This window comes from Equus przewalskii, chromosome 13, assembly GCF_037783145.1.
Source record: "Equus przewalskii isolate Varuska chromosome 13, EquPr2, whole genome shotgun sequence".
NCBI classification, from domain to species: domain Eukaryota; kingdom Metazoa; phylum Chordata; class Mammalia; order Perissodactyla; family Equidae; genus Equus; species Equus przewalskii.
The window spans coordinates 88,240,666-88,259,456 of record NC_091843.1 but is presented as its reverse complement, the minus strand read 5'-3'; the positions used below and the strand labels follow the sequence as shown (position 1 = coordinate 88,259,456).

The window sequence follows — 18,791 nt, the reverse complement described above, 5'->3', positions numbered from 1 at the left end:
TCTTATGTTAGAAATAAAACAAAAAAAGATTTCAGAAGCTCTCAACTCTCTCCAGGATCAGCTGGGGGGCGGGGGGTGAGAAGAGGAGCTGATTTTCAACATAGGATGATTTCTGTGGTGTAAATACCATGACAGATTTTAAGCTGCACACCTGCTATCGACCAGTTCTCAAAATTCCTGAAAATTTAACAATCGGCTCTTGCGAGCCCCTACCAGCTAGCTCTGCACGTCGCTGTTCATGACGCAGGCCGAACACTGGCTTGGCATTCAAGGCCAATCAAGTCACATTGCCCAGCTTGTAGTCTCCTGAATAGACCAAGCTGTTTCTCCCATCTGGTGTTGTGCTCAGTTGTTCCATTTGCCCAGAATGTGCTTCCTGAAGTCCTCTTGCCCTCTCTCACCATATACAACACTCATCTTTAACTCAGCCCAAGGCCCACCTCTATGAAAGGGTCTCTGCCCTCTGGAAAAGCTCATCGCTCACTCCTTGGTGCTCCCATTTCTCTGTGAAGACCCTGAAACATCCTTGCTGTGGTCTCGCTTTCACTGATCTCTGAATTCCAAGTATGGAGTACATGGCCTGGCTCTGAGTAGGTGTTAACAACCATTTCTTGATGCACAAATGAATAAATACCATGTACCCACAGAGTGGTATCTGTTACTTACTATTTTTCCCTGGGAAGATGGGGTGGTGGCTGATGTAGGTAGCTGCCCTCAAGCTGGGCCCTAGGCGATGGGCCTTCCAGAAAAAGGGAATTGCATTTCTTTCCCTTAGAGGATAATGGCTTGCTTTATAAATGTTTTATTACTATGTCCTTTGGGGGTGGCTGGGAAGCATTTGGAAGAAGGTTCAAAATACAACTCTTAACCAAGGGCTAAAAAAATACTTTTTGGAGGAAATATTCCATTTTGAAAACCATACCTGGTGCTGATTTTTTTTTAGTAATGTTCCATTCTGGAAAGCAGTCACTTACGTGGTGCTGGTAGGACTTTAGTGAACTTCCCAGAGAGGCAGTGTTTAGTTCCCTGGAGCAAAAACTGTTCTTACATTGTATAATTAAGAGATAATCACTTTTGCTTTGTAACACAAACAAATTGTTTAGTTTCCAGCTCAGGATTAACAGTTGTGCAAGAAAATCTCAGATGATATTACGGTGAGTATTGGAAACATGATTCCATTTATTAAGGAAACTATAATATTGACCTGTTCCCCTTACAAGTGTGAGGTAATTTATGAGTGCCTTATTTTCTAACTGTCGCTCTGTCTACAGAAGGCTCAGGAGACACAAGAGAATTCAGAGGCAAACTGTTAACCGTTTCCTTCTAACCTCAGTCTTCTAAGTTTGCTGTGATTTCAAACTCAGACATACATATACATCTACCTCGATATACATACTTTATATTTGTACACATACACCCCCTCTGCCAAACTCATACCGTAGGGCCTCGGAAACATCCACTTCTTCCCATTCCATCTGTCAAGTCCTCATCAGTTGTGTAATCTCTGGCCTTCCAGTTCAGTTCTCAGCTTTCACCAGTTTCTTTGCCTTCTCTAAACCGTCTTGTGCATTTTTATGGGCAAGGCTTTCCTAATATTACTCATGTCCTTGTGTATACACACACACAAATGCGCACACACATACACACATGGTGGGTCAGTCCTCGGGTCTAGTCTAGCTCTGTTTTATGAGGGCTCAATTTTTTTTTTCACTCCTAGAATATGCTAAGTTTCCAATTTCACCTCTGAAACCATCCACAGTTGTGAGATATGCCATGGTTTTATTTATTTATTTTTTTGAGGAAGACTAGCCCTCAGCTAACTCCTGCCAATCCTCCTCTTTTTGCTGAGGAAGACTGGCCCTGAGCTAACATCCGTGCCCGTCTTCCTCCACTTTATATGTGGGACGCCTACCACAGTATGGCGTGCCAAGCGGTGCCATGTGTGCACCCGGGATCCGAACGGGTGAACGCCACGCCGTGGAAGCAGAACATGCACGCTTAACCGCTGCCCCACCAGGCCGGCACCCTGTTTTCTGTAATCCATTCACCAAACACAAAGTGCTTAGGTGTCAGGGATTCAGGGCAGGGATCCTGGTTGTCCTTCAACATTCTACTTTTCTTCCATACTACTAGAATTTTAGCCAGGCACACGATCACCCAGAAGATCACTGCATTTAATCAATTCTTCATTTTATAAACCACTAAGAAAGAAATGATACCCAAGATGGGGAGTCCAATAGGTTAGCACTGCATAAACATGGATTACCATGGATTACACCTTCCTAGCAAGACACTGAGAGTCTGACTTATTCCAAAGAAAATCCTGGAAGCTCATTTGGAAATGATTTAATATTGAAGCTCCAATAGTGTTGGTTATAAATCCATCTCGACATTTCTCAAAATGGTACGAGGACTCACTGAAGTAGGAGCTGGGCGTTTTCTCAGAAGGTTTCATTACAGGTCAAACCACACCGCATCCCCGCGCCCGCCGTACCCGCCGGGCAGGGCTCGGGACACAGGGGCGAGCCGCACAGACGACAGCCGGAGCGGACCGAGGAGACACTCTGCGCCTGCGCCCGGCCCACCTGCCCGCCGGCCAGCCCGGGGCTGCGTCCCCCATCCCCGGCGCGCTGCGGGCCGCGGGCGCGCGTGGACACCGACCTCGCCGGGCGCGACCCGGGCGCAGGGCGCGCGTGGACACCGACCTCGCCGGGCGCGACCCGGGCGCAGGGCGCGCGTGGACACTGACCCCGCCGGGCGCGCCCCGGGCGCAGGGAGGCGGCGATGGGGCTGGTGTTCCGGGCGGCCGCGGCCGCGCAGGGCCTTGGGGAGGACCTGAGGGGCGCGGCGGTCCGGCACTGGAGGGGCCTGTCCCGGACCCCAAAGCACGAGGCGCCCTGGGAGGAGGAGGCGGAGGCGGCCGGACCCGAGTTCCGTGAGTCCCGGGACGAGATCTGGAAACGGGGCGGGGCGGGGCGGCGCCGGGCCTGGGGGCCGGAGGACCTAGTTCCGATGGGACGCAGCGGGGAGCAAGTCGGGGTGGGGGACTCGGCCGGGGCAGCCGAGGCCATCCTCCACGTCTGCACCCGCTGTGGGCCGGGTCTCAGCTGTGGAGCCACCCCGCCCGAATTTGGGTTCACATTTCTCAGGATGTTTTATCTCAGGTGGAACCTGCACTGTGGATGGAAGGAAAGGGTTACCCTTTCAGTTTAAGGAAGAATATTTTTAAAGAAATGATTAAGCCCTTGTGCAAATAAGGAAAGAGTTTTATGTGCTCATATCTCCTATATCCTGACCCATGCGCTGCTTCATTGTGTGACTTTAAATAAGTCCCTTAATCTTTCTGTACATAAGTGTTTAAAGCATGGAATGGATCATCTGTGCCTTGGGAATAAATTTATAGCGTAAACCGAGGCTCACTGTTGAAGTCTTCAAAAGCTGAGAATGATAGTAAGTCCGTTAACAGGGCGCCCTATCGGGCTGACTGGGGTAGCCTGGTTTCTAAAATCCAGCCTTGAGGGCAGAGCACCAGGTCCTCAATATCATGTGCGAATGCTTCATTCATTCATTCATTCACTAGAATATTCATTCTAGAAATATTTTCAAGGGCTTACTCTTTGCCAGACAAGTTCTAGAAGTGGGGATGCAGAGGCGTGACAGCCTCTGCTCCCCTGGAGCTCTCAGTCTGGTTGTGGTGGGGTGTTGATAGACGATACAGCAAGTAAGCAAATGAAGAAGGTAAGTCCGGGCAGTGGTAAGTGCTGCGGGGGCTGTGACTGGGACAAGAGCACAGAAGGACTTTGCATTTGGTGATCGAGGCACGGAGGACACAGGAGCAAATGCCTGGATGAACCGGTCATGGGAAGTTCAGGGGGGAGCATGACAGGCAGAGCAGCAGCAAATGCAAGTTAGGAATGGAACAGACACATCCTCGAAAGAGGAGGACGACCAGCCTGGCTGGAGGTTAGGGACGGAGGGGGAGAGCAGTGAGGTTGGGGCCTGGATGCCCAAGAAAGAAGCTTACATTTGGTATCGTCGGTATTTTTAATTTTAGCCATTCTCATAGGTGGGTATTGGCATCTCGGTGTGGTCTTAATTTACGTTTCCCTAGTGGCTAATGATGTGGAACATCTTTCCATGTGTTTATTTGCCATCTGTATATCCTCTTTGGTTCCTCTTTGTTCCATTGACGTCTTTCCCCTATTTTTTAATTGGGTTGTTTGTTTTCTTACTGTTGAGTTTTGAGAGTTCTTGATATATTCTGAATACAGTTCATTTGTCAGGTATGTGATTTGCAAATATATTCCCCCAGTCCGTAATTGGTCTTTTTATTCTCATAGTAGTGCTCTTCACAGAGCCAAGTTTTAAATTTTGATGAGTTCCGATTTATTGATTTTTTTCTTTTATGGTCGTGCTGTTGGTATGATGTCTAATAACTCTTTTTCTTAACCCCAGGTTATGAAGTTTTTCTCCTGTGTTTGCTTCTAAAAGTTTTATGGTTTACATTTTTATCTGTGATCCATTTGGGGTTAACTTTTGTATAAGGTATGAAATTTACATCAAAGTTCATATTTTTTTCATCTGAACCTCCAATTTTCAAATACATTTGTTGAAATGATTATCCTTTCTCCATTGTCAAGGGCTTCAAGCCTTTGTCAAAAGTCAATTGGCTATGGGGGCTGGCCCCGTGGCTGAATGGTTAGGTTCGCGTGCTCCACTGCAGGCCGCGCAGTGTTTCGTTGGTTCGAATCCTGGGCGCGGACATGGCACTGCTCATCAAACCACGCTGAGGCGGCGTCCCACATGCCACAACTGGAGGGGCCCACAGCGAGGAATGTACAAGTATGTACCGGGGGGCTTTGGGGAGAAAAAGGAAAAACTAAAATCTTTAAAAAATAATAATAATAAAATATTAAAAAAAAAAAAAAGTCAATTGGCCATGCTTGTGAGGGTTTATTTCCAGACTCTGGAACAAAATGTATTTTGTTCCATTGATATTTGAGTCTCTCTCTTTGCCAATACCATGCTGTATCGATTATTGTAGATTTATAATAAAATTAAATATTGTGACTCCTCCAACTTTATTCTTCGTTTTCAAAGTTGTTTTGGCTATTCTAATCCCTCTGCCTCTTCATATAAATTGTAGAACTAGCTTCTTTATAGCTACAAAATATCTTTTTGCCGTTTGATTGGATTGCATTAAATCTCTACATCAATTTGGGGAGAATTGACATCTTTCCTATGTTGAGTCTTCCAATCCATAGACATGATACAGCTTTTCACCTGTTTAGGTATTCTGTGATTTCTTTCATCAGCACTTGTGTTTTTTTGGTATGGAGAAATTGTACAAGTTTTGTTGGATTTATACTTAAGTATTTTGATTTTTTTGATCTATTGTAAATGGTATGATTTTTTTAAATTTTCATTTCCATTTGTTGATTACCAATATATAGACACATGATTGATTTTTATGTGTTGACCTTGTTTCCTGCAACCTTGCTAAACTCACTTATTAATTCTAGAGCTGTTTTGTACATTTCTTTGGATTTTATATGGAGACAATCAAGTTGTCTGAACTTAGAGTGTTGCAGTAGCCAGAGTGTCAGCATTCATGTCAGTTCTCCAAGCCCCTGTCCCCGCAGGGAGATGCAAAGAGTGCCAAGTGATTTCTGCCCATACAATAGGTTGTGTTGCAGAAGAACCCTGCACTCAGGGAACCCGTATCTTTTGTAATGGGCACTAAGCATGCCTTACTATCACTGTCTTCAAGGCTGCCAGCAACTGCCCTTTTCTCCAGAGGAAGACATTCTTTCTCTCTTCCAGTGCAGCTCACCATACAAACATCCATGAAAAGATAGTTCAGAACAAAGGCAGTCAGTGCTTCTGCTTGTAAGACGTGCAGAAACTGGAGCGACCTGTGGAGAATTGTCTCCCAGTGCCATGGTGATGGGGATGCCATCATCTTGTCACCCCTTGCGTTAGTTTGCTAGGGCTGCTGTAATGAAGTGCACAGATTGGGTGGCTTAAACAACAAAAATTTACGTCCCAGTTCTTGAGGCTAGAAGTCCGGGATCGAAGAGTCTGCAGGGTTGGTTTCTTCCGAGGCTTCTCTCCTTGGCTTCTAGACAGCTGTCTTCACGTGGTCTTCCCTCTGTTGTGTTTACATCCTGATTTCTTCTAAGGACCAGTCATACTGGATTAGCACCGCCCCCCGACCGATGATCCCATTTGAACTTAATCACCTCTTTAAAGACCCTGTCCCCAAATACAGTTATGTTTTGAGGTACTGGGGTAGGACTTTAGCGTATGAATTTGAGGGGATACAGTTGAGCTGCTACATCCTTACATTTCAATACATGGCTTTCAGGGTTGACAAGACAGGGGAAGAGAGACCTGGAGGGTGACACAGGGCTTTTCACTGACCCAGCCCCAAAGTGACACACCATCTCTTCTGCTTTCAGTCCCCTGGACAGACCTCACCTAATCGCATCCAAGCTGGGCTATGTACTTATCCATGGGTTCAGATTGTACGGAGAACCGAATGTTGATGAACACTAGCAATGTCTACTTCAGCATAGTTGTAGGCTTTTCTCGAGTACTGTTTAGCCCTTCAGGTGCAAAAATGGAGCAGATAGCAATTGGGCTTAATCTCAGAGTGAGGATTCTGACTAACTAGTCTGAGTGGTGAGGGAGACAGAGGTGTTTGCGTGGAAGTGATTTCAAAGATGGACCATGGACTGTAAACTGGGTGGGGAGGAAGTAAGGACGTAAGGGATGAATAATGTGAAAGCATGGTGAGAACAGTGGCTTGGAGGACTGGAGCTTGCAGAAGTTCTGGACTGAGAGCTAAAGCAGGTGAGCTGAGTGGATGAGAGGTGGTGTCAGAGAATGGGATTCTTGAAGTTGTCAGAGGTAGTGTAGTTTTTGATGATCAGGTCAAGAGGGTGCCCTGAAATTGGGTGATGAGGTCAGGGGGAAGAAGATTATTAGAGGTGAGGGAGTCAGGGAACTGAGAGACCAAGGTGTTTGGTTAATCATCTTCGTGGATGTTGAAGTCACAGAGCGGAACCAAGAGTAGGGGTAGAAGGGAAGCGCGGGATGCAGGTGGTGGAGGAATGAATGTGTCTGCCTCCCGTGAACCGACGCTCTGGTCTTGGGCTGGACTTGGTGGCATTTGAGAGTCTTTGGCAGATGCTGGGAACCTACTTGGCAACGCGTCTGCAAAATCTCTCGTAGGGTCCTTTGTTTTTGGAGAAAGTGTCTTGCTGATTTCACATCGTTCCAGTTCTGGCTTCATCCCCAGTGTTGGGGTTGTCTGCTGAGAGCCCCCCAGCTCCCCTACTTGACAAAAAACTCAATACATTTTGTAATCTTCTCTATGCTACTTGATAAAACCTGCCATCTCAATGTGTGTCTGCGTGTGATGTGTCATGTTTGTAGTAGGTGTGAATCGACTTGAGCACCTTTCATATAAGTGGGAATAAAACGTGTTCATCCCTTTTAGCCTTGGGGCAGCTTTCTATGGGGGCTGCGTTTTAAAGGTTTGTTTCTGCAGGTCTGGCGTCTGCCCAGGGTTCTGCAGACAAGAGTTTTGTCTCGGTAAGCTTGTGTGGAGCGTTTGAGCTCTTCCCTGTCTAATCTTGCACAAACATTCTACAGACAACCTCCCCTGGGAAGTCCGTGGCCACCATCCAAGCTCTTAAAGCCAGATCCTAAATTGCTGACTTCAGGGTGGTCCTTGGGAATCATGTTTTGTTTGGGACCAGGAATATTTTAAGGGGGTGAAAACACTTGCAGTGGGAGGAGAAAGTGGAATCTTGATAATACAATTTTATAAAATATTGAAGCAAATTCCCGTGTCCAAGTGTGACAAGCTCAAGGCTGTTGTTTCAAGTTTTGAGAGTTATGAGGTTTGCCACATGAGGTTTGCTTTCTCTTCATCTCCCTTCAGTTATTTCCCTCAGTCATGCTTGCTTGCTTTCTTTCAGTACTGCCAAATGAGAGAAGCTTCCAGAATGCTGCTAAAAGCAATAACTTGGATCTTATGGAGAAGCTGTTTGACAAGAAGGTTAACATTAATGCAGTGAACAATGTGAGTAGAAGTCGCAAATGTGACAAGTAACTGCTTTAAGGGTGGCTTGGGTTTATAAATAATAATAAAATGATTGTGTTGAGTGAAATGAGGGAGATATCCTCTGTTGGCAATCCCAGAATGTTTAAGCTAAATGTGGCACCAAGCAGTGGAATAGCATCTGGGGAGTTTACTTTATCAGGGGGGAGGTGTCCAGGGTCTTTATGCATCTGTGCAAAGTCTGTGGGTGGGCAGGCAAGCCAGCTGTCAAGGTTGCAGGCCTAGACTTGGTCCTGGATTGCAGCCTATGGATCACTTTGGCTTCACACATTCTGGAAGGGCAGAACATCTTGCTACACAAGTTACCATTGTTTTCTCTCCAATGGTGTCCTTTGTGGTTAGGGCCTTCCGAATTTAAAATCCAAAGGGGAGCGTGGGTTTGCATTTTATTGCTTTTGAAATACAGCGCATCTGCATGTTGGGCAGTGGCCCTTTTCTGAAACCTGGCTCTTACCTACTTGTTCTTCAAGTGCCTGGGTTTAGGGGAGAAGTCCACTGCTAGAAATCTGGATTTCCTACTGCTTGGTTTTGTGGGCATTTCCTGACAGTCCTTCAGGACAGGGTTTATCACAGTGAACAGGCTGGGAGCTGTGTCAACTGCTTAGGACGCTTTGTGGAGTGGTTCAAGGTGGGGGTGGCAGAAGTGGATTTAATGCTAAATGAAGCATAAGCTGTAGGGCGCCTACTGGACAGGCGCCTCCCAGGGCTCTGGGAGGGCTCCAGCAATATGTCCCCATGCTTATATCATTTTGTAAAATATGAAAAAGTAAGCAATTTTAACTACAGTCAGTTAAGCTTTCTGACTCTGGCTTTTTATTTATTTATTTTTTTTGAAGATTTTATCTTTCCTTTTTCTCTCCAAAGCCCCCCTGGTACATAGTTGCATATTTTTAGTTGTGGGTCCTTCCAATTGTGGCATGTGGGATGCCACCCCAGCATGGCTTGATGAGCAGTGCCCTGTCAACGCCCAGGATCCAAACCACCAAAACCCTGGGCCACTTAACCAGAGCGCACGAACTTACCCACTCAGCCACGGGGCCAGCCCCTGACTCTGGCTTTTAAAGAGAGCTCCCTAGGGCTGGCCCGGTGGTGGAGTGGTTGAGTTTGTGTGTTCTGCTTTGGCGGCCTGGGATTCGCAGGTTCGAATCCTGGGCATGGACCTACACACCACTCATCCGGCCATGCTGTGGCAGCATCCCACATACAAAATAGAGGAAGATTGGCACACGTGTTAGCTCAGGGACAATCTTCCTCAAGCAAAAAGAGGAAGATTGGCAACAGATGGTAGCTCAGGGCCAATCTTCCTCACCAAAATAAATAAGTAAATAAATAAAAATAAAAATTAAAAAAATAAAGAGGGCTCCCTAAAGAGTATAAACTTCAGGTTTCGCAGAACCTGGATTGGTGCCAGGCAGTGAGGTCATAGAAACTGAAGTCACACATCGTGTGCAGTGGAAGGCTGCTTAGCAGTTGTGCATGTGTGTACGTGAGGGGGTGTGTGTTTATGTGGATGTGAGAATTTATGTGTCTATGTGTAAATTGTGTGCTTGTGTGTGTCTGATGTGTTATGGGCATATGGAGGATTCATTGTCCATAGACGTCCTAGAAAGAGTAGAAAAAAATAGCAACATTTTGCAGCATAACAATTTTAAGAACCAAAAAAAAAGGGAGGTGGGGAGAGGAATCAAGGAAAGAAGGGGGTGAAAAGGAGAGAATAAGCTAGGATCTTTGCAGGTGGTATCTAGACTAATTGTTGAAAAAGCAAAGCAACAGTCATTTTTCCAAGTAGTAGGAAATAGATTCTCCAATGTACTTTGATAACTGTTTAAAAATTTTCACATACATACAATTTTCTGACATTTTAAACCATATGTTTATATTAAATACCTGGTGAGCGAGTATAATCTAGGTCACTAACCTACAGTGTGGCGAGTGCTTATAAATGTGAGGAATCGTGCTGTACTTTCTAATGACAGCTCCTTTAGTCCTGTTCACAGCAAAGTGTTGATGTGGTTATTTGTAGAGTTCCTTAAAATGTGTGATGATAGAGAAAAATGTAAGAGGTTTTATTGAATGATCGTGGATGCTGTTTTGGCTTGCATCCTTTTTCACAAATAAAGTTAATAGAGGAGTTTATAGCCCAAATGTAACATACCAGAACATAGCTCTAGATTGCAGACAATGTCAAGATAGCTCATGTTTTGTCAAACTTACTTTATTACCAGTTTAGCTACCGGGAAATCAGATGTTTAAACATTTCTCATATTTTTGTGATAAAGTGTTTATGTGAAGCAAAGGATAATAAATCCGTGCCCAAGCACCTTCTTTGGAAGCAAAAACAGTGTCTAGAATATGGGGAATATGACACGTGTTTTACTTACAAGCAAAACATCCATCGTCTGAAACATAGGAGTCTGTCTCTGGACATCCCAGGAGCACCATGCTGGCTTTCCTTTGAAGCAAAAAATACTCATAGCTTTCTTTCTCTGTCTCTTTCTTTCCTTCCTTCCTTCCTTACCTTCTTCCTTCCTTCTCTCTTTCTTTCTTTCTTTCTTTGTTTCCTTCATTCCTTCCTTTGCAATTTATTTGTTTGCTTAAAATTTACAGTTTAAAAAATTACAGAAGAAAGACCATTTATGGATTGACCATCCATCTATGTGGATTGAAGTTTTTGTTATGCAGTATCAGTGTATGCTAAGCAGAAAAAATTTACCATTATTAGTGATTACAGATGGCGGAAAATACAACTTTTACTCTAATTGAAATGTGTTATATTGCTACAATCAGCGATAGGTTAGCACCGGATTTCAGCTTGAGGCATGTCCTCCACTGGATTGCCGAATTCTCTGGTATTATCTGATAACAGATGAAGGCAAGATTACACTGGACACGATTCTCAGTGCTTTCAAAGACAAAGGCCAAGAATACATAAATAATCAAAATGCAAACACCTAATAGAAAATTATGGCCGTTCAGGAAACAGGAAACTTAAAAAGGCCAAATAACAATGAGATGACTGAAAACACAAATTATGTTTTCCCAGATGAACAGCACAGCCCTGCATTTTGCAGTGGGGGCAAATCATTTATCTGCAGTGGATTTCTTGCTTAATCACAAGGCCAGGGTGGATGTTGCTGATAAGGTAAGCCCATCTTCGTTTGGCAGAGAGGATTGGAGCATAACCAATGATGGGGAAAATCTGGTCACTCTGGTTATCTTTTCTTCGTGTACACACAAAGTATTTCCATTAGCAGTGTTCATTTTGGAAAGATCTCTTAGAGAATATACATATTATGTGCTCTTTGCGTTTGGTGACTGAATTACCTATAGGACTTCGACTTTCACTCATTTTCCTGTATTGACCTTGTGACCAGTAGCGTGCATTTGCCCGGAGTGTAATTTGGGACATGGAAGATGGAAGCTGTCTGGCCTCAGGGACATTAGATCTTGACTTTGTCCTGTGAACCCTGATAAATAAATGAGGCTTATTTAACAGATACTATGTACTGGGCACCAGCCTTAGGACTCTGATGTTTAGCCACCCCCACTCCCCACCTTGTGAGAAAAACATTACTCTAACACCCCATTTTCAGATGAGGCGCCTGAGACACAGAGGGGTTAAATATCTTGCCCAAAAAATTACGTCTAAGAAGGGGTGGAGTTAGGATTTGAACCTGGCTTATGTGATCCAGAGACCATGCTGTTAGCCACAAATCAACTCAACTATTTCTCTGCCTACATATCAACCCCCTCCTGCCCTTGAAGGATCTTCCACCTGCTTTCCCCAGCTTCATTTAGTACTTTACCGTGGCACAGGGACACCACTGGGGCTGGAGAGACACAACATCGTGTTTGTTGTCTCCAGGCGCAGAGAAAGTTTTTAGTCAATCCGATGGACCGTGGTTCTTGGTTCTTCGTTCATCCAGTGGACTGTGGTTCTTAAAGTGTTCTGGAGAGTCCCACAGAGCTCTTCTGTTTTCTTCCTGGACTGACTCAGCTGTGCTTTACCTTCATGTCTCACAGGGTCTGGGTGTAGAATGTGCTTGGTGAATCTTTGGAAGGTGAATGAATAAAGTCAGTTCAAACCAATCGGTCACCTTGTTGGTTTGGTCAACAATCATAGACATGCCTAGACTTGATAAGATGAGAGTTTCTCTTTTGTTTCACCAGTAGGACACGTCCCTCTCTGTTTTATTCCTCTAGAATTGGCAGGCAAGGAAATTGGTACGTAACAGAATCAGAATGAATACGTGCCCCTTTTTAAAAATTGGCACCAAAAGCACTCCAACCTTGTGAATGTAGCAAGTTGTATGATGGTGGTGGTACTTAAGGAGCAGATCGTTCACGCCTGGAAATTGTTATTTCGTTATTTTGCAACAGTAATTAGCCTTCAAAGGATGCTTTGGTAATAGACTTGATTGCCAAGAGTCTATTCTTATTTTGACATTGAAACTCTGATATAATAACTTTCTATTTTACTATAATTTTTAAATTAACTTACTGTGCAGTTAACTTTCTTTTTGGCATATAGTTCTATGAATGTTAACACATATAGATTCGTGTAACCACCACCACCATCAGAATACAAGACAGCTGCATCACCCAGAAAATTCTCTCACGCTGCTTCTTTGTAGTCACACTCTCGCCCACCCTGGCAACTGTTGATCTCTTCTCTGTAATTTTTCCTTTTGGAGAATGCCTTATAAATGGTATCATATAATTTATAACCTTTTGACACTGACTTCTGTCACTCAGCAAAATGCCTCTGAGGTTCATCCATGTTGTTGTATGTATCCATAATTCCTCTTTTTTTATTGCTGAATAGTATTCCAGGGTATGAATGTACCACAGTTTGTTTATCCATTCACAAGTTGAAGGACATTAGAGTTGTTTCCAGTTTTTGACTGTTACAAACAAAGCTGCTATAAACATTTGTGTAAGTATTTGTGTAACCGTAAGTTTTCATTTCTCTAGTGTAAACACCTAGGAGTAAGATTACTGGGTCATATAGTAAGCTATGTACGGGAAGCTGCCAGACAGTCTTTGAGAGTGGCTGTGCCGTATTCGCTCTCCCAGCAATGCAGCAGAGTTCCATTTGTTCCACATCCTCATCAGCACTTGGTATTGTCATTTTTTTCCCCTTAATTTTAGCCATCCTAATTGGTTTGTATTCGCATCTCATTGTGGTTTTAATTTGCATTTCTTTGATGTCTAATGATATCCAGCATCTTTTCTTGTGTTATTGAGCGTTTGTATATCCACTTTGATGAAGGGTCTATTCAAATCTTTTGAAATTTTTTAAAAATAAGTTGGGTTGTTTGTTCTCTTACTGTTGAATTTGGAGACGTCTTTATATATTCTAGACACAAGTTCTTTGTTAGACATGTGATTTGCAAATATTTTCTCATACTCTGTAGCTTATCTTTTTAGTGTTTTTCACAGAACGAAAGTTTTTAATTTTGATGAAGTACAATTTACCTATTTTTAAAAATGAATCTGGCGATTGGTGTTATATCTGTGAGTGCTTTGCCTAACTTAAGATCATGAAGCTTTTCTCATATTTTTCTTCTAAAACTTTTATAGCCTTGTGTTTTACATTAACATTTGTTGTACATTTTGATTTAATGTTTTTTTTTTTTTTGAGGAAGATTAGCCCTGAGCTAACATCTGCTGCCAGTCCTCCTCTTTTTGCTGAGGAAGACTGGCCCTGAGCTAACATCTGTGCCCATCTTCCTCTACTTTATATGTGGGATGCCTACCACAGCATGGCTTGACAGGCGGTGCCATGTCCACACCCAGGATCCAAACCGGCAAACCCCAGGCCGCCAAAATGGAACGTGTGAACCTAACCGCTGCACCATTGGGGTGGCCCCCATTTTGATTTAATTTAAGTATAAGGTATGAGGAGTAGGGCGAGCTTCTTTTTTAGCTTGAGTATGGATAACCAGTTTCTTCAACACCATTTGAGGGGCTGGCCCTGTGGTGGAGTGGTTAAGTTTGCGCCCTCTGCTTTGGCAGCCTGGAGTTCGCTGGTTTGGATCCTGGGCCCAGACCTAGCACTTCTCATTAAGCCATGCTGTGGTGGCATCCCACATATAAAGTAGAGGAAGATGGGCACAGATGTTAGCTTAGGGCCAATCTTCCTCAACAAAAGAAGAGGAGTATTGGTGGCGGAGGTTAGCTCAGGGCTAATTTTCCTCAAAAAACAAAACAAAACCCCATTTGACACCAGGGTCACCTCAGTTCTCAGCACTTTTGCAGTGCTGTTTGGACATGTCCCACATGTGCACCATCCAGGGGCCAGTCTGAGACCTGGCATCATGCTGTTCAGGGTCAGGTCCATGTGCAGGTCAGGACTGAGGCCAGGTGTGCATACTTGACTTTGTGGGATGGCTCTCCTGAGCTCCCACCTCTCCAAGATCATTCCCCCTGCTCCCACCCCATCCTCCAGCTCCAGGGCCCTTCCCCGTGTTCCTGGTCCTCTGACTAGAAAGACAGTGGTATAGACTCCCAGCTCTGCTGTGTCCATCCCGCACCTGGGTTTGCCTCCAGGACTGAGAGAGGAAAGAAAGCAGTATGAGTCCCCCCACCCCCTCTTCTGATGACTTCCTCTGGTCAGAGAGGAGTCCCTCTGTCAGAGTTTCAGGTGCTGCCCAGCTGCTGCTGCTACCCCTTCCACTGCGGGGCTGCAGCTTTGGGAGTGAGGCTTGCCTGGGGCCGGGCCAGAAGGGAAGACAGACACAGCATCTTCCCTACTGTCTCCATTCTATAGGGTCCGCCTCCGCTCCTTAGACCAGAGATAGAGGGCTGCTCCTGGAGCTCTTTCTGCCCAGGGCACAGATCTGTGATTTGCACTGCCTTGAGTCCCGACTGGAAGGTGTGGAAGAAAAACCAAAAAGCAAAAGTGAGGAAACCCCAATTGTTTATATTTTGAGTTCTGGTTTTCCTCCCTAGCCTGCCTGGTACCGTTTACTTCTCAGAGTACTTAACTAGCTGTTCCATGCATTCCGTCCAGAGATTTTAGTCGCATTTGGTGAGAGAGTCAGAGTAGGGTGTACTTATTCCATCTTACCCAGACCATAACCCCGAATCTTTAATGTACTGTAAAAGTGGGGAGAATTGTACAATAAACACCTGTGTATCCTTTGTCCAGGCTGAATGGCATCTTGTCTTTTTTTTTTTTTTTGGAAGATTAGCCCTGAGCTAACATCTGCCGCCAATCCTCCTCTTTTTGCTGAGGAAGACTGGCGCTGAGCTCACATGCATGCCCATCTTCCTCCACTTTATATGTGGGACGCCTGCCATAGCATGGCTTCCCAGGTGGTGCCATGTCCGCACCCGGGATCCGAACCAGCGAACCCCGGGCCGCTGAAGCGGAACATGCAAACTTAACTGCTGTGCCACTGGGCTGGCCCACATCTTTTCTTTTAAACAGCATGTCTGAGGATTGCCATGTTTCTAAGGTATTAACTACACTACTGGTTTATGTCAGAGTGTAAGTCAGTTCTTGCAGAAATGATGAAGAGATGTTTTACCAACTTGTTCTCTTTGAGGCTTTCCAAACATACATTTGGGGGCTCACATCAGCTTCTTGTAACTTCGCCTTGTGAGACTCAGATGCTGGCAGGTGGGAAATACAGTAATTCCTGATGTATCTCTGTACTTTGCTGTGAAAGTTTCACTAAGTTAAATATCTCCATAACTAATTTAATTATTCACAGTGCATTAGTACATAGCTAATAAAATGCCTTTTTATAATTCAAGCAATGCCATGTTTGATTGGTCAGACCTGGCAGCTTGTTGATCTAAGCGGTGAGCCCTGAGTTTCACATGGCAGATGTGTCTTCTGAGGTCCAACACCTGTTTGCGAAGAGCCAACAATTGAACCCCTTCACCCTCAGTATTTATTCAGTGCCTGATGTGGGTAAGTCTCAATGCCAACTACTGGGGATTCAGCTAGATATAGGTTCTTGCTACTCAAAGTGTGGTCCTGGGACCAGAGTGCTGGCATTACCTGGGAGCTTGTTAGAAATGCAGACTCTTGGGCCCCACTCCAGACCTCCTGAGTCACAATCTGCAATTTAACAAGATCCCCAGGTGATGTGTCAGGAAGCACTGGCGTGCTTTGAGGGGCCTACAGTCTATCGGGGGAGCAAGGACTGAGACTGTAACAGATGGGTACCATCCAAGGCATTACGTGGTAAGGAACAAATGCATGGCCTGGACGCTGAGGACTCCAGGTTTAGAGTGGGGGCATCCCCGAATCTTGGGAAGAGGCAGACTGGATAAATGGAGGGAGGCTCCTACTCCAGAAGTGAACAGAGGATCCAGATGGAGAGGTGGTGCTCAGAGGATCGTGACGAGCATCTGCTCTCGGAGCTCCTTATCTCTGGGAAGCGCCTCAAGTTCAGCTGTTCCCCAGGGGAAGTTACTGACTTTCTCACCTATGACCAGGCTCGTGATGAGGACAGATTGTCACTGACTGTGGGCATTTTACACTTACAGAGCGTCGTGTACTGACTGTGAGTGTAATCCATGACAGGCTCATGGACTGCCCCAGGCATGTCAGTTTCATGTCAGGAAAACTTAGTTTTATGAAGGTTCTTGTGGGGGGTTTACAGCTTTGAGCAGTGACTCTTTGCCTCTGAGGAATGATGGCTCACTCAGAATTTATGGTTTCAGAGACTCAAGTTGTTTGCAGCTTGAATTCCTGGCTTTTGGATTTTGTGATCAGTGTTTGAAATCTTTAAGTATCGGCTGCTTTGAAATTAGAAATGACCTCTTAGGGAAAAATAGAGCTCCTATCAAAATTTGATTTATCGTCTATCCCAAATGTTTCTGGCCTCTTTTTGGACCATATGTGAAACTGGATTTAGTATTGTTGACTAGGGGCATTGATTTGTAGAGAAGGCTAAATTAAGGGGTGGGATTGTGTTTAGGGCACTTTTCTTGAAGAACCTCAACTAGTCATTGTACATCGTTGTTTGTTTGGAAATTGAGTGCAGAAATTGGTGGGTATTTTCATCATACTGGAATTATAAGCATATAGGTAGACTTCAATAGACTAACTCCCTGTGTAGTGTGACAGCTGGAATGTAAATTTTATAGGATATGTCGTCTGCAGCAGGCTTTCTCAGCAGTGGCTCTATGACATTCTGGTGGGGTGATTTTTTGTTGTGGGGGCTGTTTGGGATGATTGGATGTTTTGCAGTGTCTCTGGCCTCTACCCACTGAATATCAATATCTCCCTTCAGTCATGACCATCAAAAGTGTCTCCAGATAGCTCGCAAAGGGCCCTGGAGGCAAAGTCGCCCTCAGCTGAGAACCACTGATCTAGAGCTACCCCTCAATAATCTGGGGCTTGCTTTTTCTCTTCTCCATGCCTGAACTTGACTGAGAATAAGAGAATACGTTAATGCGTTTCTGGGGCAGCCAAAATCAATGCCCAAAGGCTTACTACGCACTTTACAAATGCAAGGGCCCCACAGATCTCATTCCTTGTTTATTTATTCATACTCTGTCTATCTAACAAACTGGTTTCCTGGATTACAAACAACGGTCGATAGCAGATGCAAATAGGATGTGCTGGGAAGGCTTACTTTCTGGAAGGCACTTTTACAGAAGTAATGGATATTTTTTGGCAGGAATAAAAGGAAACAGAAAAGCAGATGCATGAACGTACAGATAAGGAACCTGAGGCTGACAGTTAGCCAAGGTGACTGAGATAATAGCGCTTGAAAGGGGTCGAGCCAGAATTTGAGGTCAATTTCGTTCAGTTCTCCAGACCGTGCTCACAGTGTCCGCTCTATATTGCTTCTCTAACTTGGGGCCTGGAACACAGGTCCCAATTTTCCCTAGCTTACCTCCCTCCGGTCCCACCTTCCTGAGATGGCCAGTGCTAACTGCCCCCTGTCTCCTTTCACACCTTTCTCCCCGCTCATTGAGTCCACAGTCTGACTGCCCACGGCATCGCTGCAGGTCGGCAGGGCCTGCTCAGAATCTCTCTCTCTCAGTTTATTTTGTGCATGTGTGCGTGCACACACACACACACGTATATGACTTTATATAGAGAGAATATTTTAAATAATTTATATATAAATAAGATTCTTTTGATAACTTCAGTCTTTTCTGTTTTTTCTTTTTTGTGTACCTTTCCCTTCTCCAGTAATTACATTTAACAATGTGGGATGAATTTATTTCTGTATTTTCCTCATGCTTATATAATCACATCCATATTGGTCTCTAACAATCTATCTACCTACTTACCCAGCTATAGGTAGACAGAGATATAGATGTACATGAGTTTTTTGGTCGTTGCTTGTTTTATAAAAAAAATGAGATTATCAGATAAAAACCAGACTATTGGTGGTGAACACGATGCAACCTATACAGAAACTGAAATATAATAATGTACATCTGAAATTCACACAATGTTAAAAGCCAGTATGACCTCAGTAAAATTTTAGAAATGGATTATATTTTCTCTGCATTTTATTTTCCACACTTAACAGCTGGCTCACGGAAGTCTCTCCCAGTCACTTGTCAGAGCTCTCATTCGTTGTTTTGAATGGCTGCATGATGTGGCACGACTGTTTCCCACTTTGTTCAGTGTTCCTGTTTTGACGGAGATTGACCTTGCTCCCAGGTTTAAGGGTAACAG

The 18,791-nt window shown here is 44.5% G+C and overlaps 1 protein-coding gene across 1 annotated transcript in view; it reads left to right on the top strand.

Moving 5' to 3' along the window:
• Positions 1-2,386: 2,386 nt before the first annotated feature.
• The window catches only part of ANKDD1B (ankyrin repeat and death domain containing 1B), a 53,690-nt gene continuing 37,285 nt past the window's right edge, over positions 2,387-18,791 (top strand). The window contains 4 exon segments of the mRNA XM_070571613.1: positions 2,387-2,774; positions 2,777-2,935; positions 7,989-8,092; positions 11,175-11,273. Coding sequence (XP_070427714.1) covers positions 2,402-2,774; positions 2,777-2,935; positions 7,989-8,092; positions 11,175-11,273 — 735 coding nt within the window. The 5' untranslated portion in view covers positions 2,387-2,401.